Here is a 25,964-nt window from a genome sequence, read left to right as displayed (position 1 = left end):
TCCATCTATCCATCCATCCATCCAAAGCTGAGTTCAGCAGAAACAGCAGCAGAAAGCACAGCGACCTGTAACCGAGGGCAACAGGCTGCAGCCGCCTGTTGAAGGATAATTACTGATGATTACTCACAACAGTGGCTCAGTGTGACTTCAGGCTGCAGCAATTTTAGGTTAAAAACTCTCAATTTGGTGTGAAACACAAAAGAGATTTACGTAACACAGCGCTGAGTCAGGATGACACTGCAACTATACGTTGTTATTTATCATGTCTAATTATGTTTATCATAGATATTTGTTTTTGTATTTTAGGTTTTAAAGTGAAGAGATCTGAGATTACTTCAGGTTGGTCACATGATTTGTGCCGGTTGGAGACAGGAAGTAGTATCTGGCCTCCATTTGTGGCGCCAACATTGTTGAGATTTTCGACATTTTGGGAACAAACGTCCTGCAGAACAAGGTGACGCCAGTAAAACTGATCAATAACTTTTAATCTGAGACCAAGAGAAAGAGAAAGAACCTTCAGTTTCCGATTGATCTCCTTTTGATGGACCGATCGTTGCAGCTCTGATGTGAGTTGACGATTACGGTGCAGAAGATCATTAGTTCATTGATAAATGTGCTGGTGGCGCTGATGATGATGACGATGCAGATAATCTTCTCCAAACTGTTTCCTTCCTTCAGTTTCTATCTTGAGGTTTCAAACCAAGACTGAACCTTCATAAATTATAAGAAAAACCTAGCCTAGAAATCTAGCTGCACCCTAGCGGCAGCAAATATATTTGCTCTGTAGGTGGGTCTAGAAACGAGCCATAGGAACTTTTTGAGTCTCGAACACCGTTTGTGTTCACCAATCACAGCGCTCTATCTGTTTAGAGAGTCGTTGGGCGATGACGACATACTTGCGACGGTGAAAAACATGACACGATGGCTTTGGCAAAGGAATCGTTTGAATCGGCGTTGGCATCAATTTGGAAAGAATTCAACTTGTCATTTTCTTTAAAAGTTGAACAAGAAACTGCACTGAAGTCGTTCATTTCGAAGAAGGATGAATTTGGTGTTTTGCCGACGGGATATGGGAAAAGTTTAATCTACCAGCTTGCTCCGTCATCCTGCTCTTTGCTCTGATTGGTCGTAGTGCTACCCTATTGGTACAGAGGCAGTTTGAAAGACAGCCTTCATCTCGCCCCCTGGATTGAGCCGAGGTCTACCGGTCGTTGCCAGACTATACATGTTAATGATATAGTCTGGCTTGTCAGGCTAAGAAAACCCAATTTAAAGGGAGAAATTTATAATAATTTGAACAGAAAAGTTGTGAGGAACCATCAGACTGGTAGAGTCTGACATTTCTGATTAATCTCCTGCTGATCGACCGATCGTTGCGGCTCTGATGTGAGTTGATGATATGATGCAAATGTTTGTTGGACTCTAAACAGTTTCCTGTGTCACCAAAGCAACCAGGCCTGGACCTTCAGGAGTTGTCATGTGCAGAAAAACCAACATTATTGGTTATTAGGGACGTGTGTCCATGTTCAAATCTAACAACGACTCTCTGGGTCATAATCTGAACAGGAAGTCGTTTTAAAGTGAAATTTCCTAGATGATTTAAAAGTGTGGTGAGTGATTTCCGTTGTTCCTTGTCCCAGTGAAGGTTTATTGTGTCTGAGCTCAGGTGTGGTGGACGGCGGCTCGTCCAATCAGGCGCGAGCAGTGGTGTAGAGCTGTGTTTTTTTGTGAGCAGCAGGCGATGAATTCTGGGAGCATTAAAACTTGATGGGAGCGTCGACTCGTCGCCCGCGGAGACTTTAATCTAGGACACATCTCAGCGTGTGTGTGTGTGTGTGTGTGTGTTTATACATGTGATTCTGTCGCGCTCGTGTTTTACCAGATGGATACCAGAAACCAGAGCTGAGCGGCGACGGCGTGGAGCTAAACGCCGAGTGGCAAGATGGTGGCTGCTGCTGCTGCTGCTGCTGCTGCCACCGCTGGGCAGGAAATAAGACACCTTAGTCCACCTGGCTGAATAAAACATGAGGGAGAGGGAGGGGGAGAGGGAGGGGGAGGGAGGGAGATCGATACCTGGATGTACATAAAGAAAAGAGTGAAGAGGAGGGAGAGGAGGATGAAGAGTAACAGGGGTGAGGAGAGGAGGAGGAAGCAGAAATACAGAGATGCTCAAGTCAGTGGTCAGGGCCTTTATTTATATCACCTGCAGAAAACATATGAAAATACTTTACAGTTTTCACAGTGCATCCCTCTGCTTTCATCTTTTATATATTATATTCATTTTCAAGTTTGTTTTTATACTTTATTAAAGAAATAGTTCAACATTTTGGCAAATTGGCCCATTGCCATAATCCCTATAGTCATACAGTTAGATTGTTACCTTTAATTGTCGGTGCAAGCTATTTTTAGAACGGCGGAGAAGAGCTGTGAGCTGCTCAGAGCTACGCTATGGAGGCTAATGGGATTTCTTGGTTTCCCTCATCAAACTCATCAAATACACAATCCAACAACTCCACAACGCTCTGGTGGACAAGTTGTGACCTGCACATTCACCACGCTATGAGATAATAACACAACGTCACCAGACAGAGTTGATTTAGAGAGAAATTGATGCAAAATTCCCGTCGGGGACAGTTTTTCATCAAGCAGTCTCTGAATTTCCCTCTAAAACAACTCTGTCTGGTAACGTTGTGTTATTATCTCATAGTGTGGTGAATGTGCAGGTCACAACTTGTCCACCAGAGCGTTGTGGAGTTGTTGGATTGTGTATTTGATGAGTTTGATGAGGGAAACCAAGAAATCCCATTAGCCTCCCAGCTCACGGCTCTGCTCTGCCGTTCTAAAAATAGCTTGCACCGACAATTAAAGGTAACGAACCTACTGCTAAGACTATAGGGATTATGGCAATGGGCCAATTTTCCAAGATGTTGAACTATCCCTTTAAGTTTAGGTTACAAAATAAGTGTAGCCTACTTCCTGAACATTAAACGATCGTTGTTGTCATAGTTACACTTACTACAATGTGGCTAACACTTTTGGATAACAGAAACGAGGTAAACTGGGAATCGAACAACACTCTTTTGTGTGTGTGTGTGTGTGTGTGTGTGTCCATTGTTTGACTGCTGCATTTTATTTAAGAAACAATGATCAGATAAAAGAGAGAGTGACAGGATCAGGAAGCAGGTTAGAGAGGAACAAAAAGGACAAAATAAAAGCACCGATGATGGATGGACCGAAAGAAAGAGGAGAGGGATGAATAATTATCTTATAATAATCAATAATCACGTTAGAATAAACATTACCGCATCGGCTTGATTTTATTTTGAAAGGACAGATGATATTTTCTCCGCTGCTCTCCGATTAAACACGCTCCTCTCTGGTGGAAGGGACAGTGTTGTCGTGGCAACCACACACGTGCCAAGAGAAAGCCACACACACACACACACACACACACTGTGCTCTGGTTGGCTCACTCAATAATTGATCGGCCCTGAGGGGATGGTGATGACACGTGACGGAGGAGCGGAGTGGTTTTATCACATTTAATGTCTCATGATGACCTTTGACCTCTGACCTCTGACCCTCTTGTTTTATCCAAGTGATGGGGTTCAGTGACAGGTTAAAAGCTGGAGGTTTAAAGGGATAGTTCACCCAAAATTCAACTCATTATCTGCTCACTCTCATGTGGACTAAGGGCTGGGAGAAGTTTCAGAGTCCTCCGTGGCTTCTCTGAGTTACAGGGGGTCTCGGCGTAGCAGTGCATGTCCATATGACGGTAGCGAACGGAGCTCACTGTTCTTTGTCCAAAAAGACACACCAAATACTCCGCACAGCTTGTCTGTAATGTCCCTCTTGTATTGAAGCCAAGAAATGCGAAATTGTCCCTGAAAAAAATTAAATAAGTATATATTTCAAGCTGTTTTGTAGCGGAAGCTTCTCGAAGCTCCTCTTCCCGGTTTGTCAAATTTGGACGAACTGGGAAGAGGAGCTTCCGCTACAAACAAGCTTGAAATATAGACTCTTTTCTTTTTTTTTCGGGACAATTTTGCATTTCGGGGCTTCAATACAAGATGGACATTACATACGAGCAACATGGAGGTATTTGGATGTTTTTTGGTGTGTCTTTTTGCTAGGAAGACAGTTGGTATCCATTTGCAACCGTCATATGTACATGCACTGCTACGCCGAGACCCCCTGTAACTCAGAGAAGCCACGGAGGACTCTGAAACTTCTCCCAGCCCTTAGTCCACATGAGGGTGAGTAGATAATGAGTGAAATTTCAATTTTGGGTGAACTATCCCTTTAAGGTTCATCGTCGCCATAGCAACAGTGTCTGACACCTCACTGTGTGGTGCGATGCATTCTGGGTAAATAGCATTCTTACACTGATATAATATAAAAACGACAATATCATCCTCTGCATGTTAACGATTTTTTTTTTTTGTGTGTGTGTTTGTTTCCATCGCCCTGACCCCACGGTCGGTGCCCTTTCAAAATAAAAGCACAGTTTGGCAGCTAAAATTACATGTTGACACGGCGATGGTCTGTTAGTCTCTAAAGATATTAGAGAGGTCAGAGCGTGTGTGTGTGTGTGAACAAAGTGCTGCAGTGGTTGTAGACTATTCATCTTCTCCAACAAGAAATCGATCCACAGTAGACACTGCAAAAATGCAAAATCTTACCAAGAATATTGTCTTATTTCTAGTCAAAACAAATCTCATTCTACATAAAATAAGACTCATCACATTAAAAAGTAGCTTGTTTTTAGACACTATTTACTTCTTTCAAGCATATTTTCACTTGAAATAAGTAGAAAAATCTGATAGTAGAGCAAGTTTTTCTTTCTTACGTATTACAAGCACAAAAAAACTTGTTTTCACTGGCAGATTTTTCTACTTATTTCAAGTGAAAATTTGTTTGAAACAAGTGAAAATTATCTAAAAACAAGTTAATTTTTAAGTGATGAGTCTTATTTTAAGTGGAAAGAGATTAGTTTTGACTAGAAATGAGACATTTTGACAAGAAATAAGACAGATATTCTTGGAATGATTTTGAGTTTTTGCAGTGGAGGAGATAACAATCGCACGCATTTATTTCTCTATCTCCTTTGTTTCTTTCTATGCAGATGTTTGTGTTTTCTCTCACACTAGGAAGACACAAAGAGCATATTGCTGAGCATACTAATGCATCAACATCAATCTTCTCCCCTCTCTCCCTCCCTCTCACACTCTTTCCAGCTCCACGAACCCCGTCCAGAGCGATTGTCTATATTACGGCCTCCTTCTGTAACGCTATGTGTCTCTTTGCCGGGCATTTTTATTGGCACATCAATCCTCAGAAATGCTGTAAAGAGAAGCAGCAGCGCAGCCCCGAAGGCCTCCCGCACAAAACAAAACCCTCTCATATTCTGAATGAAGGCGCCTCTCGTCTGTCTGAGCTGAGTGTTATGAGGTCGAGCCGCCGAGCTATTAGCCATGTAATTACTGGCTTTTTGATCCGATCTTACATACTGTGAAACAACATTGTGAGAAGTGTTTTTATTTCAATAATATTAATCCCTTCATTTATTCTTTCAAAGCTGTGTTGCATAAGAGACTGTGGAGGTATAATAATAATAGCAGCTGATAATAATGGTAATAATATGACATTATACTTAAGATTGGTGACTTGGTTGAGTCTTGAAAGGTAAGACTTATGATTCCCTTTAGACTTGAAGGTTAGGAGTTAAGACTTGCTCGAGGCATTAATATTAAGACTTGCTTTAGACTTGAAGATTAAAACTTGAGACTTTGAAGGGTAAGACTTGAGACCTGCTTGAGTCTTGAAAGATAGGGCTTAAGACACGAGGGTTGAGACTGAAGATTAAGATTACTTGCTTGATTCCCAAAAGGTAAGACCTGAAAGTTAAGACTTGAGACCTGCTTGAGTCTTGAAAGGTAGGACTTGCTTAAGACTCGAGGGTTAAGACTGAAGATTATTTGAGACTTGCTTGATTCTCAAAAGGTAAGACTTGAGACTTGAGACTTGAAGGTTAAGACTCAAGACTTTCTCGAGTCTTGAGGGTTAAGACTTGAGACTCGAAGGAAAGGATTTAAGACTTTCTTGAGGCATTAAGATAAAATGTCTCAAGACCTGCATTAGACTTGAAGATTAAAGGGGCGTTCACACTGGACGCGATAGACGCGAATGGAGCGGCAACTCTACATTGAAAATCAATGTAAATGGCGCGATGACACGCGATGCAGGCGGAGGCGTCGCGAATGGAGCGTCTGGAGCGATGAGACGCGGCGCGAATGAAGTGTCTGGAGCGGCGCGAATAAAGTTGAAAATATTGAACTTTTCAGGCGGCATCGCGCCGTGACATCCAATCAGCGACGAGTTCAAGCCGACGACGTCACTTCTCTGTACGGTTGTTTACACTCAGAACAACATGAAGGAGAAGCTAATTGTATTTGAGCTGTGTGTGGGCACCGCTGCCGTCTTCTACACAGAGTGGACAAAAAAAACACACACACAGTGAACCAGACACGACGGCGGGTGGTTTTCCGGTGTTTCTGAGACTTGTACAGCAGTAGTACAGTGCAGCAACGGTGGTGATATCAGCCATGATCGACGTGGAAAGAGAGCAGGTTGAGATCACCGGTTTTCAAATGAACGGGCGGAGCGTCTAGCGCGAATGACGTGATGGACGCGAATGATCCAAAATGACCAAGCGGCGCGAATGAAGCGTCTGGCGCGATTGTATTCGCGTCTATCGCGTCCGGTGTGAACGCCGCTTAAGACTTGTGACTTTCTCGTGGGTTGAAGGGTAAGACTTGAGACTTGCTTTAATCTTGAAAGTTTGGACTTGAGACTTGCTTGATACTTGAACGTTAAGATTTGAGACTTAAATGTTAGGACTTGTTTGAAGATTTGTTTGAAAATTTGTCTGAAACGTTAAGATTAAGACTTGTGACTTGCTTGTGGGTTGAAGGGTTAAGACTCAAGACTTGACTGTGCAACTAACTCCCGATACTGATGTAGAATCTAATACGTCCAAATAAAAAATCTATTTTTTTGTTTCTGAAGAAGCATCATAATTAAAGTGGCTTGCATCAGTTCGTCAAAAACAAACATATTGTTTCTTCTGACATGAAAAAGTAGCAGAAAATAAATGACTTTTAGAATAATGATGTGTTTTATTGCGGCTCCTCATTCTGCCGGCGACCCCGTGGAGCTCGCCAGGGTTCCCGGGAAGCTGCTGCTCTTCAGTAGATTCGCAAACCCCGGGATTGTGTTGCTCATTACAAAGCAGTTATCTGTTATCTCCATCAGTTTGACAGGAATATTCCCTGAAAGCCCATCAAACACAAACACAGTGGTTTCACAGCCGGTGGATCGCCGCTCCAGCTGCTCTGTGCTGATGGATTGAACAGGGGCTCTCCTGACAGGGCGGAGGAGCTGGAGCTTTACGATTTGAATACAAATGAGTGGAGAAACAGACCTGCTACGTGAGTGTCTGATGGTGTTTGCTGTTTGATTCTGGTTTTTCCTTCATATTTGTGTTATACCCTCAGAAGATTTGCTCTCCGACAGAATAGCTCATACCTCTGTTCTCTGCGTCTTATTTTACTTATTAATCATCAGCTGTCTGTTTCTATTTTTGATGTTCACTCGCTACATTTTCTCACCTCCTGTCACACACCACACTCCCCTTATCGGAAGTGTGTTGGTGTAGTAGCAATAGACCTGTTGCAGTATAACACTTCATCATCACACCGTCTCATGACATCAAAACGCAATGACGCGGCTATGAGGAAAAAGTGGAGGATGTGAGTCACATGACTTGACTCAAGCCAGACTCAAATCACAAATTTGTGGACCTAAGAATTGGAACTTTAAGGTTAAGACTTAAAACTTTCTTGAGAATTGAGAGTTAAGACTTGGGACTTTAAGGTTAGGTCTGAAACTTGCAGGTTAAGACTCAAGACTTGCTTCAGACTTTTGATTAAGACTTAAGATGTGCTTGAGGTTTGTAGGTACAGACTTCTTGCCTGAGACCTGTAGGTTAAGACTTGATGGTTAAGCCTTAAGACTTGCTTGAGGCTACAGTTGGCAACAGTTCTTTAGTTATATTTGCTGGAACTTTCACTATATTCTCATAATAGCACATGAAATGGGTAATTTAGTAAAAAATTCCAACTCCTCTGGCTCCACCTACAGCCTGTAATCGTATTTGCAAAAATCCATCACTCCAGCTGAATGTTGTTTCGTTTTGAAATGTCTGACTAACTTACTGGGCTTACACCAAACGATTCTCACAGTCCCAGACTAAAAACTGAAGTCTTCAGTAAATCTTAGGAGTTTTACTGGAGTCACAGCGCGCTCCCGTCATCTCGATCGTTAAGTTTAAGGTGGTAATCTGCGGTGTTTCATATCAGTCTTTTCCTAGCCTTGGGTTTACGATAATATAAGTCCTGGAATTTCGTAGACTTACCAACTGTTGTTTTAAGCCTTAAAACTGGCTTGAGACTTGATGGGTAAGACTTGAGACTTATTTGGGACTTGATGGATAAGACTTAAGACTTGCTCGAGACTTGCAGGTTAAGACTTGATAGTTGCTTGAGACTTTCAGGTTTAGACATAAGAGTCTAAGGTCATCTTAAAATAGACGGGACTTTTATGTGACTTGCCCATGAGCAACTTCCACCTCTGTCTATAGGATAGAAATAGGATGTTTTACGGTGAATAATGTACAGAACACCTCGTAATGTACCTTTAGGATTGAATCCTAAATACAGCACACATTTTCTTTATGGTTCTAAACAATCATTTATGACTGAGTGAATAATTTGATCATCTCTGCGTTGATGTAACATTTATGCTTGTTAGGCTCGTGTTCACTCTGCTGAGCATCCTCACCACTGAACAGATGGACACATTATGGGAAATGTGTTGCGTGAGATAAAGGACAAACAACCTCATTTATTTAGAGCAATTACAACAAGGTGTCACGGTGACAAATGTCGTCAGCAGAAAGCTTCGTGTTGCATCTTTAACCTTCACCCTGAGCCGCTCAGCCGATGGAGCTGAATGGAAAGAGTCAAACTTATTGACAGCAGAGTGTTTTCTCTGCTCTCTGTATTGATCCAGAGTGTCTGCACAGCCAGGACACAAACAGGACCAGCTATGGATCTCTGGCACTCGTTGCTTATTGCTTATAGACCAGCTATTGATCGGACATTGATTGTCCATTAACCCAAAGGGAACTCTCAAGGGCCCAAAAGTGATGAAAAGCCCATTCAATCTCCGGCTCGCTGGTTTATGGCCGAGTCGCATTTATTTGAATTCTTGAGGAACACCTGAAGTCTGTCTATATTTACCTGTAACAGTTTGGCTTTGCATACAGTGTACAAGTGAAAACATAGGTTGCACTTTTTATAACTCCAAATGTCAAAGTTGCAGAAAAACAACCATTTCTAATGCGAGAGTGTAGACATCCTGTTCATTTTGTGTGTTTACATGACAGTAATGTTTGACCTAAACCCATCCATCCAGTTTAGCTAACCAAACACAGCACTTCTCCCATAATCACTCGTTTTGCTTTAAATCCACATGGACAGTAGAAATTTCTTGTTTTTTGGCCCAAAATCCAACTGTCCAACAAACTCCATTGACATTTTTCCAAATTTGTACGTAAAATTCCAGCTTGTAAACCAACAAACAGCCCAAACTGATGTGTGGTTTATGTTTGTATGGTTTATATTCATACTGTAAAAGCAGCTTCCAATCAGAAGAGAGACTCGGAGCCCCCTCTCTTCTGATTGGCTGACACCAACCTGTTGTTACTAGAGCTGCAGAGTGAAGCTTAGAGAGGAGATAGAAAACTACACTGAGATGGTTTTTAGATCTTTGCTTTGGTAACATGGTCTTTAATGTGATGGCACTTACTACGTTGTCTTCTGCTGCTGTTGTTGTTGATGCAGAGTGTCAGTGAGGTGTTTGTTGTGTCTGAGCTGCTGCACTGCAGCTGCTGGTCAGAGACTTCCTGCAGGAATCAAACCGTCGCCTCCCGAGAATGAAAATGCTTCTGCAGAGCGATGAAACCTGCACGAATTACAATGCAACACGTGAAGCTGTTTACACCCTGAGGACGTCACGTTCCTCCTCTACTTTTCCTCACCTTCTCTTGTTTTTCTCACCCCTCTCCTTCATTTTCTCTCTAATTTACTTTGCTCAGTTTCACACTCCCACCTCCTTTCTTTCCTGCTTTTTATTTTCTTCTCTTCTGTCTTTGCCCTTTTCTCCTCTTTGTTTTCTCCTTCTCTTGTTCCTCTTCACCGTCATTGTCCTGATCTTTATCTTTATCCTGCTTCCTGTCCATCTTACAATCGCTCTCAGATCAAGATGACTCTGTTTGATCCACTCGAACGCAGCGTAGATCCTGATCACGACTCTGTGGAGGTTTCAGTCTCAGATTTTCTGAGCTGTTCTAGGTGACAAAGACGTTATTGTCCTCAGACGACCTGGCAACGTATTTAGGTAACTGCCTTACACATAACCATGACAACAAAGATCATCAAGTGTAGAGGAAGTACTTGCTTTTAAATTGTGATCTCTTCATGACTCTAACCAAATCACGACATAGCTGTTGAGTTGTGAGTTTAGAAAGTCGACCTCTGGAGTTGTTTAGGTTGGAGTACGTGTGGTTTAAAGGGATAGTTCGCCCAAAATTAAAATTTCACTCATTATCTACTCACCCTCATGTCAACTAAGAGCTGTGAGAATTTTCAGAGTCCTCCGTGGCTTCTCTGAGTTACGGGGGGGTCCGCGCAGCAGTATTTGTCCATATAATGGTTGTGACTGGATACCACTTTTCTTCATCCAAAAAGACACATCAAAAAACGTCCAAATACCTCCATGCTGCTCATCTGTAATGTCCCTCTTGTATTGAAGCCCCGACATGAGAAATTGTTCCGAAAAAAATTAAATAAGTCTATATTTTAAGCTTGTTTGTAGCGGAAGCTCCCAGTGTCTCAGTTCACTGCTCTACCGGCGGAACAATTTCTCATGTCGGGGCTTCAATACAAGAGGGACATTACAGACGAGCAGTATGGAGGTATTTGGACGTTTTTTGATGTGTCTTTTTGGATGAAGAAAAGTGGAGTCCATTCACAACCATTATATGGACAAATACTGCTACGCTGACCCCCCCGTAACTCAGAGAAGCCACGGAGGACTCTGAAAATTCTCACAGCTCTTAGTCGACATGAGGGTGAGTAGATAATGAGTGAAATATGAATTTTGTCTGTGAACTATCCCTTTAACACGAAGGAGAAACAGCTTTCAGTTCTCAATATTCGTCTTCAAACAGGAGTGTCCCTTGTTTTTCCCAGCGTCTTCTTTTTTCTGTCGGTCCCTCTCACTTTATTCTTCTCAGCCCGCCGTGTCTCCGTAGATGTGCTCCTACATCTTCAGACTGATCCGAGGCCCTAACGTGTCACCGAATATCAGAAAAGCCATCGCTTCGCTCTCTTTCCCAGTTCGCAGTCTTTCAGTCTGATTTGCTGCAGGTCTGTCAAATAAACCTCCAACTCTTGTCTGCGCCTGGTAATTAAGTGGCTGCTGAGTCTCACATCTTTCTCTCCGAGGACGAACTTGTGAGGAGGCCAATTATTATTCGTCGGCTAGAAAAGAGAGAAAAAAAATGTCCGTTTGGGTTTTTCACCTCGGTTTCTGTCTGTTGAGTAATTTCCCTGAATGTTCGCCGACTCCTGTGAACCCGGTGATGTAACGTCCCTGCCGCTGTGGACGGGCTGTAATGTAAAAGGTCTGACACTTCTGGCTGTGAACATAACGGGTCGGGTCGGAGCTGTAATCCTGCAGCTGCCAACGCACAATTATCTGCATCGGTTAAACTCACCTCAGCTCCGTGCACAAGGTGATGAAACCCCAACGCAACAGCAGCAGCAGAGTCGCCGACAGCTGAGCCTCCTCCACTGTACTCAACTGTAAAAGCTGATTTTCATGATGTTTGCACAGTCAACTGTCGACCACAGAAAAAACAGCTTACAACCTCCAATAAACCAGCGAAGAAGAAGAATTAAACATAAGAACACACTTGCTCATACAGTATGCGTCAAAATATAATAAGTTGTGTCGTGTTTTCATATGTCTCTAATACACATCTAAACATTCATTTAATTTCTATATATAAACTTTACGTACATATAAAATAAGAATATATATGCCATATATGTAAGAATTATTTATGAAGCCTATTATAAAACATGTATTTTTCATAAATGTGATATATATACCTAACACAAGTTACATGTAGTCTAATATTCACATATATCACTAATATGTGTACAGTGTATGTGTCAAATCTCCTGTAGTTAACACACATATATTATAGGTTTATATTATACACATGATACGTACACATATATATAGTCATCAATATTTGTTAATATAAATACAGATATGTATGTTTAAAAAACATATGGCTAACATTTTGTTTTGATAAATTTGCATAAAACACATTTTACAGTGGGTATATCATAAAATCATATCCTCACATATCTAGTGCATGGATGTATATAGTATATGTGATAATAACATGTGAAATATATGGCAACATCTGTATTTCCGCATGGGTAATATACTGTATAAACCACTCCATAATGTGCTTATACGCATATTATGGGATGTATTGAGTCTGGTCTGAGTCTTCCTCTCCGTCTCTCTGTCTTCTCCTCCTGTATTGACGTCCTGTCTCCTTGAAGAATAACTACTTGTTTGCTCTCGCTCTGACTGGGTTTTTCTGGCTCTTTGTTTTTGTCTGTAGCCTAAATGTTCTTTTGTCTCTAAACTAACTTTTCAACTTCGATGAACATCAAAACAAAAAGAATCTAAAGACTCCAGACACCTGAATAAAACGTCACTCCTACAGTGTTGGTTTGTTTTAGCACTTTTTTCCCCACTATAAAACAGACGTATTACTCTCCAGATAAAGATCCTGAGCCAGTCATCAATCCAGGCTTTTATCCGACTTACAGTCCAACATGGCGTCTGAGTGTTTTGGCAGCCGTTCAGACTGATAGATGAACCGTCTGCCGCTGCCAGCTTCTCCTCTCCGGCTCCCATTTCTCCCCCTCTGATTGGCTAATTCTGCTCCACAACAAGATTAATGTCGGCCGGAGAGGAGGAGGTCTATCTGCTGCATCTGCTGTCAGGGCGCCGCGACCTCTGACCTCCTCAATGTCAGCCACTTGTACAGAGCAGCGCACATTTAATTAGGCCTTCTTCTTTTCTCTCTCTCTCTCTCTCTGGGAGTGACTCAGCAAAACGAGATGAAGAAAGGAAAGAAAGAAAGAAAGAAAGGAGGGAGGAGAGGGAGAAGTGAAGAAGTGGGAGCAGGAAAAAAAAGAAAGTGATGATGAAGATGAGGAGGAGGTGGAGGTGGAGATGTAGAACAGATGGAGCCTCAATATAAAACATACATCCTTATTATATTAGACATATGTTCACAACTTATATGAAATACTAATTGAAACATTTACACACTGTTTATTTGGTATTAGATGTTGTAACCATATGTGTTACTGACATTTAAAGCAACATATATACAGTACATATGAATTATATTTGCTTATATGTTTTTCTGTTTTTTTTATTCATTTATTTTTTTACATATCAATCTGCACAAACAGAGCACATTTCATAAACGACGCTGTATCTCCTTTTCTAGAAAAAAAGCAGGGATTTTGGTGAAACCCAGCCATGTTTAGCTTGACTTTTCTCAGGAACGGAGGCACGTAGAAACAAACGGTTTGTGGCCATTTGAAGCAGAAAGTTTCACCTTTCAAATGAGCCACAGTATGTGTTGGTGGCAATAATATAGAATACACTGTGGCTCTACAAAAATTGTCAAAAAAGGTCTAAATTGCCGGTACGCTTGACTAAAACTTTGGAAAGGAGCGCGGCACTCAATGAGTTAAATATCCACAAATATCGACTGGCTTTGGGATGGATATATATACATATATATTTATCTATGCACATATACATACATATTTAAATAGACCAGAAATATATATAAAAGTTTTCCAATTTATGCTAGGTTTAAAATATTATATAGTATGTTTTAATTGTAGATGTGTTGATTTATTAGTCTCAAGATTGGGAAATTTGCAGTATCGCAGCAAAGTGAACTCAATAATTATAAAAATAAAGAAGAATAGAATACAAAATAAAAGCAATAAAAAAAATTGCTTTCTTCCACCCATGTCTGAGCTTTTATGCCACTAAAACTTAATATTACATCTTGTCTATGGGGAAGGTGTCGGCACAGCGCCCCCTACAGGTCGACTGTGCAGCCGCTTTTAGCCTCTAAATCATCACGAGGGAGGAATCTTTATTTAAAAATGTCATGATCGTTCTTTTTTATTTAATTTCTCAATTAAAGGTTAACACGCAGCTATATAAAGAAATACAAAATATCACGTCGTATAGTTCAAACATGACAAAATGTTTCACAATAAAAGACCAAAGACGTCGGAGCTGAAGCAGAAATAAAGTGTGAGCGCTGAGACGGTTACGTAACAGTGTGTCAGTACACCTCTCTGCAACCAGACTCACACACCAGCCTGCGTGTGTGTGTGTGTGTTTTCTTGGAAACATGAGAGGACCCAGTCAGATCACTGTCTCCATGGCAACTGCATCTTCTTCCTCATCTGTCTGTCCTTCTCACTTTCTTTCCCCCCGCTCTGGTTTTGTGTTTTGTTTTGTTGTTCTTGTGTTGTGTTGTTATCACGGAGGACAACGGAGACACAACAAGTTATAAAAAAAAATGAACACAAAGACCAAGAGACACAAAACTACGCAAAGAAAAATCTAATATGACCGGAAACTTACAACACGAACACAAAAAGAGACAAACACGACTGAAAAATAAACTCAAAACAACAACACAAAGACTCAAAACAATGATACAAGAAACTAAAAACACAAAACACTCGTAATAAAACAATCATCAGTAGAGAAATTTAAACTTAAAACAATAACGACAGTAAAGAGACACAACTGACAACAACAGCGACACAGTTTGACGTCCCTGTGTGTGTGTGTGTGTGTGTGTGTGCCTGTCTGAGCTCATGACGTCTCTCTAACTGTAACTCTCCTCGACTCTCGTAGTCGCTGTCAGCTCAGCGCCTTTGATCAAAGCGTGTAACTGTAACACACAGACACACACACACTCAGCTGCTCAGGTGTGTAAGCAGTTACATAAACACAAGTATTTACCTTTCATGTTGCAAGGTTGAGTTTAGTTTGATGTCGAACATGTGCGACATCTGCTACACACACAGAGAGAGATACTTACAGTTTCATCTTTTCTCATCGTCTAGAGTCACTGTGATTCTCATGTTGTATCTGCAGGTTTTAACTCATTACTACAGTTGGTTTGATCCAGACCAGTGAAAGGTTCCTATGCAGGTATGGGAAGTATGGAAAATGGAAACTAAATTTGTATGGAAACACTGTATATTTATCTTATTATCTGTGTTTGGTCTTATCTGAAGTTATTTGGGTTAAAGGGTCAACGAGGAGTTTTGGAAAGTGAAGTCTTTTGCAAGACGGACGAAAGCAAAAACATTTGCCAAGAATGTTTTCATTACTGTAATCCAGAATTAAAGTCGGAGGTTCAAAGACGATCATATACCGTCGTAGTTCCGACCGTAAACGGCGATTCGGCGGCGTTATTCCCATGACCTGCCGGGCAGCGTCCGGGAAACCGAAAGTAGGAAATGCTGGGCGAGTCGACCACAAAATAACTATAAAGACAAAACGATGTATTTATCGAAAATGGACCCATTAACAAGTGGTAACGAAGATTCATCCACATTAATATGAGACTCTTTTAGAACCAAATACAAACTCCTCGTTGTCCCTTTAAATATTTTGTATGCACTGTTGTACCTGGCTACAATCTCCTGGAAACTATCTGGTAACATAATGGCATACGAATTCAGAATAATGAAAACAAATGATTAATTGCACAATTTATTTACATGATACACGTCTAATTACTCAAATGTCATAAATTAGTTATTTACTTATTACTTATTACTTATTTATTTTTAACAATTTGCTGATCGATAATAAGTTAGTTTACTTTAAATTTGGTGTAATAGCTGTTTGTGTTTTTTTTTCCTTTATCATTATTATTACTTTTACTATTATTAAATATTCTTAGTTATTTGCTATTACCCACTGGATACTTGTATTAGGTTATTATTGCTGATTTGATTACTAGTAATAGCATCTAACAACGTATTAAGACATTATATGTGCACATGAGAAGGTATGCTTTGTCCTTTATGTGTTTTTTTTTGTTTTGTTTTGTTTTTTGGTGAAATTAGAGTGGAAGAAGTCTGGAGTTTAGACATTTCAAATGTGTAGGAACCCTGCCAGTGGTTTCTAACATGGAGGTTGAGGCCCCACAGTCAATCTGACTGGTTGTGTGATGATTCAAGGGAGAAAAAAGAGGAAAAAACCAGAGCTGTGATTCACACTTTTGTTTTCATTGGTTGGATTTTTCTCTCATTATTGGATTAATTCTCCCCGACTGAATCTAAACGACTCTAAACACATGACTCACAGATGAGCAGACTCTTTAAAACTGGGTCGTGATGCAATAAAACTGATGTTGATGTGATTTGTCAAATGTTTATTTTATAAGCTCAAGTCTAAACAGCAACGGTGAGTTTACACAGCTGCAGCGTTGGTGTTGAATTATTCATGCACCTGCACCAAGCTGGACTTTTCCCATGAACCTCAGACGCCGCGCTGTCCTGTTGGTGCTGCGTGATGCATTAATGCATGTTCAACCGCCTATACCGCATCATGTGTGTGTGTGTGTGTGTGTGTGTGTGTGTGTGTGTGTGTGTGTTATGCGTGGGTGGGCGATGTGAGTCACGATTATGGAAAATCCCACTCTCCTCCCTCTCCTCCTCCTCCTTCCCTGAGACTCTGCGGCACTTCCTGCGACCACGGCGACGACGGCGACGGACGTATCAGATGCACTAAAGGTCGTCATGGCAACACGCAGGTGTATGATGAACCTGAGGCGTTCCACTTGTTCCATTCATCTTCTCTCCAAAGGGTGAATGAATGTGGTGATGATTGGTGATTGGTCATGGAGGCTGGGTTTTCCAGAAACTGACGCCTGCTGTGGTCAGTTTGTTCATCAAACAAAGATGGACGTCACACACAGGTTTCTAAAAACTAAAACTCAAAACAAGAACAACTACGACACAAAACAGAGTTAGATGAACCCTCAGTGATCTCACCCACAGGTTTCTAAATATTAACTCAAAACAACAACAAAAAAGGTATAAAATGATTTTTTAAAAAGGCTCAAACCAACAACTAAAGGTTAAAAACAACAAAAAGACTCAAAATGATGACAACAAAGTCACGAAACAGAGACAGCAAACAAAAACTGACGTTGCCTCTGCAGGTTTTTGAAGAGCGAGCTGTTCTGACTCCGCCCCCGAACTCCAAGTAAATCTCACCCACCTGTTATCTCACCCCAAGTTATGCAACATTTACAGGGTTCCCATGGGTCATTAAAAAGCATTAAAAATAAAAATGTCCAAGTATTAAAAAGCATTAAATTCTATTCCCAGAGGCATTAAATATAAAAAAAAAAAATCATAATATATAAACCTTGATTTTGCACAGAAAGTATGCAGACCCAAGTAATTGGGTGTGTGTATGTATATATAGGTAAGTATATGTACGCGCATGTATGGTAGTCATGGGCATTAAAAATGTTTGAAATAGCATTAAAAAGCATTAAAGGGACAACGAGGAGTTTTGGAAAAGCGAAGTGTTTTCACACTACATTTATGAGCCTCCTCGCGCACCGTAAAATTCTTTGACCGGCGCAAGACAGACTCATGTTTTCATTCATCAAGAATTAAAGTCAGAGGTTGGAAGACGATCACATACCGTCGTAGTTCCCACCATAAACGGCGATTCAGCTGCGTTATTCTCATGACTCGCAAAGTAACGATAGAGACAAAACGATATATTTATCGAAAATGGGCCCATTAACAAGTGTGGGTAGCGGAGATTCATCCACATTAACGTGAGACTTTTTTATAACCAAATAGAAACTCCTCGTTGTCCCTTTAAATTAGATTTGCTGGTACCTGCAGAAACCCTGATTTATTTCTGCTGTAAAGTCATGAAGACATTTTAGTCTATGGGGACTGACTTCCTGTTGGAGACTCACTCTAGTGGCCAGGAGAGGAACTGCAGCTTTCATATTCATAATAAACTCATTAACTTTTTCTAAAGCAATAATGGAAAAAGACGCTGAGCGGTTCTTTGAGTCGTGAACACAGACTCTGCTTGTGTTCAGTCTATTAAACAACTGAAGAGCCTCTTGTCCCTTGATAAAGGATGAAGAGGTTGTTGAAGAATTTGAGCTGCTCGTTTGCTGTCTCCAGAAACAGATGATTAAAGCGTTATTGACTCGCTTTAATATATTTTAATGACCCTGTAACGCCGCATTATGTAATAATGACGCATTATGTAATAATGTAATAAATCTTCACGTCATTATGTAATAACGCCGCATTTTGTAATAATCTGCCGCATTTTGTAATAAAAATCTTGAACGCAATATGTAATAAACTTTGCCGCATTTTGTAATAAGTTGTTACATTTTACATCACTTATTACATATTGCGGGTGTTACACTTTTTTATGAAAAAACTGTAATAATTTGGTGCATTATGTAATAAACCACCAAAATGGATGTCTTAATTAGAAAAAACATTAACAATAATACACGCTGCTCCTCCTCCCCGCTGAGCAGAGCGGTCTCCTCCGACAGCGGGTCCCACGCGGATGGTAACCGCTCCGCGTCTCTCCCTCCCCCCTTGCCCACCGACAATAATACGCCCGGGTCATGTTCGTCTGTGGAGGGATGACATGGACCACGGTCCGACTGGAGCTCCAGGCCGGGTCCAGCTCTGCTCCAGCAGCGGCAGGGGCGGCTGGGATCACCGCCCCCGGAGCCGCAGCTGGGGCAAGCTGGGGGGGGTGGGGGGGGGGGACTAGTTATTAGTCAAACTCTACATTTTTACCGTTCACTATGCATTTATATTATTATTCATATGGGTTCCACCTGTCAATAAGACACACGTGGAAGAAGAGGTGCAGTTTATTATGTTTCACCAACGAGGAGCTGTCATTACGCACGACTTTTACGCACTGCTGCGCGCTCATTAGTGTCCGTAATTAAACCTTGACACTCATATCAAATCAAACTTACATTACAGACAGGTGGATTGGGTTCTCTGTCTCTCTCTCCCACTCCGAACAGACAGACGGACGCAATCAGAAAGGAAACAGAGGCTGCGCATTGATCCTTTTTTCCTTTCTGGGATCAAACGGATCATGTGCAAAACAAGCACTCCATATTAATAACATATATCGCTCATTATGCTTCCAGCCTGTCTAGCCTCTACCTGGTGTTTTTACTAAACTTAACCAACTCCTTTCTTCATTGCCTGAACCTAACCAAAGCGAAATTTACTTTTTTCCCTCCCTCTCTCTGCTGTCAGCAGCAGCGGCGGCTGCAGCAGGCTCGCGCCCGTGAAGTGAGCTCAAGCCGGCCAGGTTCAGCCGTGCTCGAGCGGGGAGTCAGTGGGATAGATAGATAGATAGATAGTTAGATTTGACCGTCCTACTGGTTTTAGAAATTAATTCATATTTATGATTCATGCATGCTGGTATGCTTAAAGTCAGTGTTATTCTGATGGTCCTAATGTCTTTTTTTTCTAATTAAGACATCCATTTTGGTGGTTTATTACATAATGCACAAAATTATTACATTTTTTTCATAAAAAAGTGTAACACCCGCAATATGTAATAAGTGATGTAAAATGTAACAACTTATTACAAAATGCGGCAAAGTTTATTACATATTGCGTTCAAGATTTTTATTACAAAATGCGGCAGATTATTACAAAATGCGGCGTTATTACATAATGACGTGAAGATTTATTACATTATTACATAATGCGTCATTATTACATAATGCGGCGTTACAGACCCGAACAATAAAACAGAGGAATTAAAGGTTGGACTCACACGGAGCAGCCTTCACTTTCACAGCCGGTATCAGTCGTCAAAGAAAACGCCGTCACAACAAACTGTCTTTGTGATGTCTGTCGCTTCCTGCTGCTTCTTTTATTTGATGCACTGTCCCTTATTTGCTCCTCTTGCTTCACTCTCTACTCTACTTTCATCTCACAGCAGGAATCGCAGCCTCCTCTCCATTACGTCTGTGAAAGCGCCCGGCCTTTCGTCTCTCTGGGTGGGCTGCAGATAACAAAGTCCTCCAGAACAGAAAGTCCTGACTGACTGTGTATCGGCCTTTTTTCTCTCTCTCTGTCATTACAGAAAGTCAGCGAGAAGGTCGGAGGGGCGGAAGGAACCAAGTTAGACGATGACTTCAAAGAGATGGAAAAGGTAAACAAACCCACTGTCACATTTCTGTTTTGTACAGTAATAAAACCTCTGTTAATGTATTTGCAGTCCTGATGAGCCAATAAAACCTTATTAGATTCCCCTAGTTGCCTTTCAAACTTAGTTTTTTGTGGATATTTAAAGGGATAGTCCACCCAAAATTCAAATTTCACTCATTATCTACTCACCCTCATGTCGACTAAGGGCTGGGAGAAGTTATTTGTCCATATAATGGTTGTGAATGGGGCTCACTTTTCTTCGTCCAAAAAGACACACCAAAAAACATCCAAATACCTCCATAGTGCTCGTCTGTAATGTCCCTCTTGTATTGAAGCCCCGACATGAGAAATTGTTCCGAAAAAAATTAAATAAGTCTATATTTTAAGCTTGTTTGTAGCGGAAGCTCCCAGTGTCTCAGTTCACTGCTCTTCCTGTGTCACCGGCGGAACAATTTCTAATGTCGGGGCTTCAATACAAGAGGGACATTACAGACGAGCACTATGGAGGTATTTGGATGTTTTTTGGTGTGTCTTTTTGGACGACGAAAAGTGAGCACCATTCACAACCATTATATGGACAAATAGTGCTGCACGGACCCCCCCGTAACTCATAATGAGTGAAATTTGAATTTTGGGTGAACTATCCCTGTAAGTAGTTTTGTAGGTGAGTTTTCAGGGGGGCTAACATTGCAGCTCCTTCACAATAAAAGCCCTAAATGAATGCTGTAGGACACGTTGGATGAGTTTCATGAGGACTGACAATAGCTAACAGTTGAACAACAATTAAACACAAGGGGGTTTTTTTTAGCTGTCGAATTAAATTACAGTTTGTTAGCTTCGCTGAGCCTGAAGATATTTCTGCACATAACCTCCAGTAGAAGAGCAAGTTGACATTGTTTTCAGTTAACGAGCTTTAGAGATGCTGGTCGGTGGTTTTTGTCAAGGATCCAGACTGTAGCCTCATGTATTTTTGCTCTGCAGAAGGTGGACATCACCAGCAGAGCAGTGTTGGACATCATGACCAGAACCACAGAATACCTACAGCCCAATCCAGGTAGGAAAACACACAGCCATGCGCAGTAGCAAAAAAAACAAACCAATATCAGCATCCAAGTCGTTGCTCATTTTGCTTCTTTGCAGCCTCCAGAGCCAAGCTGAGTATGATCAACACCATGTCAAAGATCCGGGGGCAGGACAAGGGGCCGGGTTACCCACAGGCCGAGACCGTCCTGGGAGACGCCATGTTGAAGTTCGGACGGGAGTTAGGGGAGGAGTCCTGCTTCGGTAAGTAGGAATCTACACGTTTGTTTTCATTCATTCCTTTCCTCTTACCTTTTTCACTCTTTCTTTATCTCTCTATCCATTACCTGATGAAGGTAAACATTGTAACTCTTATTAAAACTAAGGCTGGGCCAAAATATCGATTTTTATATTAATCGCGATTTTTTTCTGGCGATTTGTTATTTATTTTTATTTTTATTTTTTTTGGAACGACCAATCTTTATTGTACGATCATGTATTCTGTGCCATTACACTCGACAAAGTCAAACCGGCCTGTTGTGTTTGTTTGTTCACAGATATCTATGTGAACAAACGAACACAACAGACAAACTGATGTGATGCGTGTATTGTTTTTTGTAAATATGACTTATGATGTATTGTCAAGTGTTTGGTTCAACTGCTTTTGTTTAAGGAAAGAAAATCACAATAATTGAAATATAAAATCGCAATACTTGTTTAATCAGAATCGCAATTTAAATCGAATCGGGACCCAAAAATCGTTAGAGAATCGAATCGGCACAAAAGCATATCGGCCCAGCCCTAATTAAAACCATATGCAAGTTAGACAGGGAGTTGGAGTTTTCCTCTGGTCTGTTCCTCTCCTACACACCTGTCTGCTTCTGTAGGTGTGCATACGTTTTTAGTGTTTGACTCTTTCTCTAGCGCATTGCTCTAAACGTTGTTGAAACCTTTTTAGTGTAGTCCTCCAATAAATCTTTGTACACTTGGGAGCATCTACAGTGTGGCGAGTCCTTTTCTTCTTTTTGATTCTCTTTCTCTATCTGCCATCTCTTCATTTTCTTCCCCGTCCTTCCAGGCCTGGCGATGATGGACGCTGGCGAGGCGATGAAGGAGCTCGGCGAGGTGAAGGACGCTCTGGACATGGAGGTCAAACAGAACTTTATCGACCCTCTGCAGAACCTCCACGACAAAGACCTCAAAGAGATCCAGGTGAACGACAAAACCCGACGTCGTTCCCCAGACAGAGGGCTTCAGAGAAAGGGCTTGTTTGATGCTGCTAATGCCATCAAGTAGTTGCATGGCTCAAACGCTGGTCTCCAAAGTGATTTATATTCCATCCTCGTCCTCCTCTGCAGCACCATTTGAAGAAGATGGAGGGCCGCCGTCTGGACTTCGACTACAAGAAGAAGCGTCAGGGGAAAGTCCAGGACGATGAAATCAAACAGGCGCTAGAGAAGTTTGACGAGAGCAAAGAGATCGCAGAGCAGAGCATGTTCAACCTGCTGGAGAGCGACGTAAGGACAATCTGATCTCTTATGTTGTAAAAGAATTATACATAACGTTAAAGTTAAAGGGACAACGAGGAGTTTCTATTTGGTTATAAAAAAAGTCTCACGTTAATGTGGATGAATCTACGCTACCCACGCTTGTTAATGGGCCCATTTTCGATAAATATATCGTTTTGTCTCTATCGTTATTTTGTTATTATTAGTGGTGGTGGAAATGCTGGTCGAGCCGACCAGCGTTTCCTTACTTTCGGTTTCGTGGCGAGTCATGAGAATAACGCCACCGAATCGCCGTTTATGGTCGGAACTAGGACGGTATGTGATCGTCTTCGAACCTCTGACTTTAATTCTTGATGAATGAAAACATGAGTCTGTCTTGCGCCGGTCAAAGAATTTCACGGTGCGCGGAGGCTCATAAATGTAGTGTGAAAACACTTCGCTTTTCCAAAACTCCTCGTTGTCCCTTTAAACAATAAAAAACACTTGTATGAAAACAAAATATTAAAACAGAAAGTCAAGTCAGTTTTTATTTATATAGAGCCAATTCACATCACAAATTGAAAATATTTCCAAAATAAAAGCTCAAAGGAATACTTGTACTGTTGCTATAGGAGTGTGTGTGTTCAAAACTGCCATGGAAAAACAAAGGGCAGCAATCCTGTGCCATGCTGGGCCGGGGTCTGGCTCGGATACACAACAAGGCTCATGCAGTCATAAAAATGTGTGTGTGTGTGTTGCAGATCGAGCAGGTGAGCCAGCTGGCAGCGCTGGTCCAAGCTCAGTTGGAGTACCACAGCCGCGCTGCTGAAATCCTCCAACAGCTCTCCAGCAAGATGGAGGACAGGTATTGATTTATCCGCCCACCGGTGATATAAATAAACCTGTGGAAATAGATCTGTGTGATTTGATAAACCTTTTTTTTTATAACTACGTCTGGCCTTTATCCAGGATAAAAGAAGTGTCCAGTAAACCGAGGAAGGAGTACACTCCCAAACCCCGGATGACCCTGGAGCTGCTTCCCCCCAGCGAGAGCCACAACGGGGGGATCCACTCCGCCAAATCCCCCGGAAGATCACCAGGTAGAGGGACTTCATTTAACTCTTCTGTACTTCTTACCTGCTGTGCATTGAAGTTACCTTATACTGGGGTCAAACCGGAAAACATCGGGACAATAATGGTCCAACCCAACACAGGGTAGTCATAGTGCAAGACGAACTGCACAGAACTTGAACTCAGCATACTGTACCTTCTCAGCTAAAGAGACCGTTACTCTATAATGTAAACACTGATCCAAGCTAGTTTCTGGTGCACTGTCTCTTGGCGTTTATCAATAACTCTAGAATCCGAGTAGATGTTTGAAGGGGTCTGATCACAACTGTAAAAGGAATTGAGGAGTCCTTAAAGGTGTTCAGAAAAGAAAATTGAATTTGAGCCCATTATGGGTCTTAAAATTTGTGTAATCACTCATCTATCAGACGATGTAGCCCAAACTTTGTGCAAAATTCTATTTTCAAGTAAATCCGGGATGAAAGTGGGGTAGTTTTTTTTCGCATTGGATAATGCCAGTGATATTGGATCCGTCATTCGTCAATCAAACGTCAGAAAAACTAGGAGACTCGTCCACTCGTCCAAATCTCCTCCGTCCCTACTCCACTCTGCTCCTCCAGATCCCTGCGCTCCATCACTTAGCCTAGCTTGCTAGGTTAGCAAGCTATAACGTAGCAAGTCTACTACCTAACAGTTAGCTACGTTAGCTAAACACACTCGCACACACACACACAGAGTTCTGTCCCGCCCCAAACATTGAATATCCCGCCCACTCGATAACGCCCAATCAAATTTGTTTTCCTCACTCGGGTAAACTCGTGCGGCAACTCGTGGAAACAAACAGGACAAACGGCCATTTCTGAACACCTTTAAGGACTGTCATGGTACATTGTTAGGGAAGAATGATCATCGTGGGCTTATTGTGATTGGCGAGACCAAACCTTCCTCAATATCTTGTGAAGACGTCCTCTACTTTTTTAAGGACCTTGTGGACCAAGCAAACATACATGGATGTATGTTGATGCCATTTGAATGTTGTCAATAAACCAAACCAATTGGCCCACAAATGCCCCAAAAGTGGTTGTTGCAGTTGACGTACAATTCTTCTGACTCTACCTGTCTTGTTGCTCTCCTGTCCTAGCTCCCATGGACCAGCCCTGTTGCAGAGCGCTGTACGACTTCGAGCCAGAGAACGAGGGCGAGCTCGGCTTCAAGGAGGGCGACGTCATCACCCTGACCAACCAGATCGACGACAACTGGTACGAGGGCATGATCAACGGCCAGTCGGGCTTCTTCCCCATCAACTACGTGGATATCCTGGTGCCGCTCCCTCATTAGGTCCCGCCAATGACCTTAACCCTTTTCCCCCCTCGACCAATCAAGACGCCCCGAAAACAGCCTGTGTTTGCATAAAAAAAACAAAACCACGCCCTCCTTCTACTTCTACTTCTTCTGTGCTTCTGTGCCATTCTGCTTTCACGAAAATGGAGTGAACTGAGAGAGGAGCCGGAGTCGAGGCACCGGGACATCGACCGGAGGAGAAGAAGAGACGGGAGAGGAGGATTTTTTGTACGATAAATGCAGAAGAGTGGGAGAAGAGCAGGGATTGAAAGGAAAGAGACGAGAAGATGAAGAGATGATGATCTTCTACTACGGTGCGGTGCTCGGCCAGGCAGCACCGAGGCTTCGGAGACGAATTGCGAATAAGGCACGGTGTTTATGTACGTGCATGTATGTGTCTGTGTGTGCGTTTTGACCTGGTCCTACTCTATTATGATGATCAAGCCAGCACAAGTACCTTCTTGTCAGTGAAAACGGCCTGACAGCTTTTTGTGATACTGTCTTCTTCCTATCTTCTTAC

The 25,964-nt window shown here is 41.8% G+C and overlaps 1 protein-coding gene across 1 annotated transcript in view; it reads left to right on the top strand.

Moving 5' to 3' along the window:
* sh3gl2b (SH3 domain containing GRB2 like 2b, endophilin A1) overlaps positions 1 to 25,631 on the top strand; it is a 32,715-nt gene extending 7,084 nt beyond the window's left edge. The window contains exons 2-9 of the mRNA XM_085759486.1: positions 20,464 to 20,532; positions 21,510 to 21,582; positions 21,669 to 21,812; positions 22,627 to 22,760; positions 22,907 to 23,065; positions 23,797 to 23,900; positions 24,005 to 24,135; positions 25,245 to 25,631. Coding sequence (XP_085615612.1) covers positions 20,464 to 20,532; positions 21,510 to 21,582; positions 21,669 to 21,812; positions 22,627 to 22,760; positions 22,907 to 23,065; positions 23,797 to 23,900; positions 24,005 to 24,135; positions 25,245 to 25,441 — 1,011 coding nt within the window. The 3' untranslated portion in view covers positions 25,442 to 25,631. The remainder of the gene's footprint in view (positions 1 to 20,463; positions 20,533 to 21,509; positions 21,583 to 21,668; positions 21,813 to 22,626; positions 22,761 to 22,906; positions 23,066 to 23,796; positions 23,901 to 24,004; positions 24,136 to 25,244) is intronic.
* Positions 25,632 to 25,964: the final 333 nt, after the last annotated feature.

Source organism: Trachurus japonicus, chromosome 18 (genome assembly GCF_045865225.1).
Source record: "Trachurus japonicus isolate A0001 chromosome 18, Traja_1.0".
NCBI lineage: Eukaryota > Metazoa > Chordata > Actinopteri > Carangiformes > Carangidae > Trachurus > Trachurus japonicus.
Note: the sequence above shows the minus strand (reverse complement) of the source record. Positions and strands in the feature narration are given on the sequence as shown.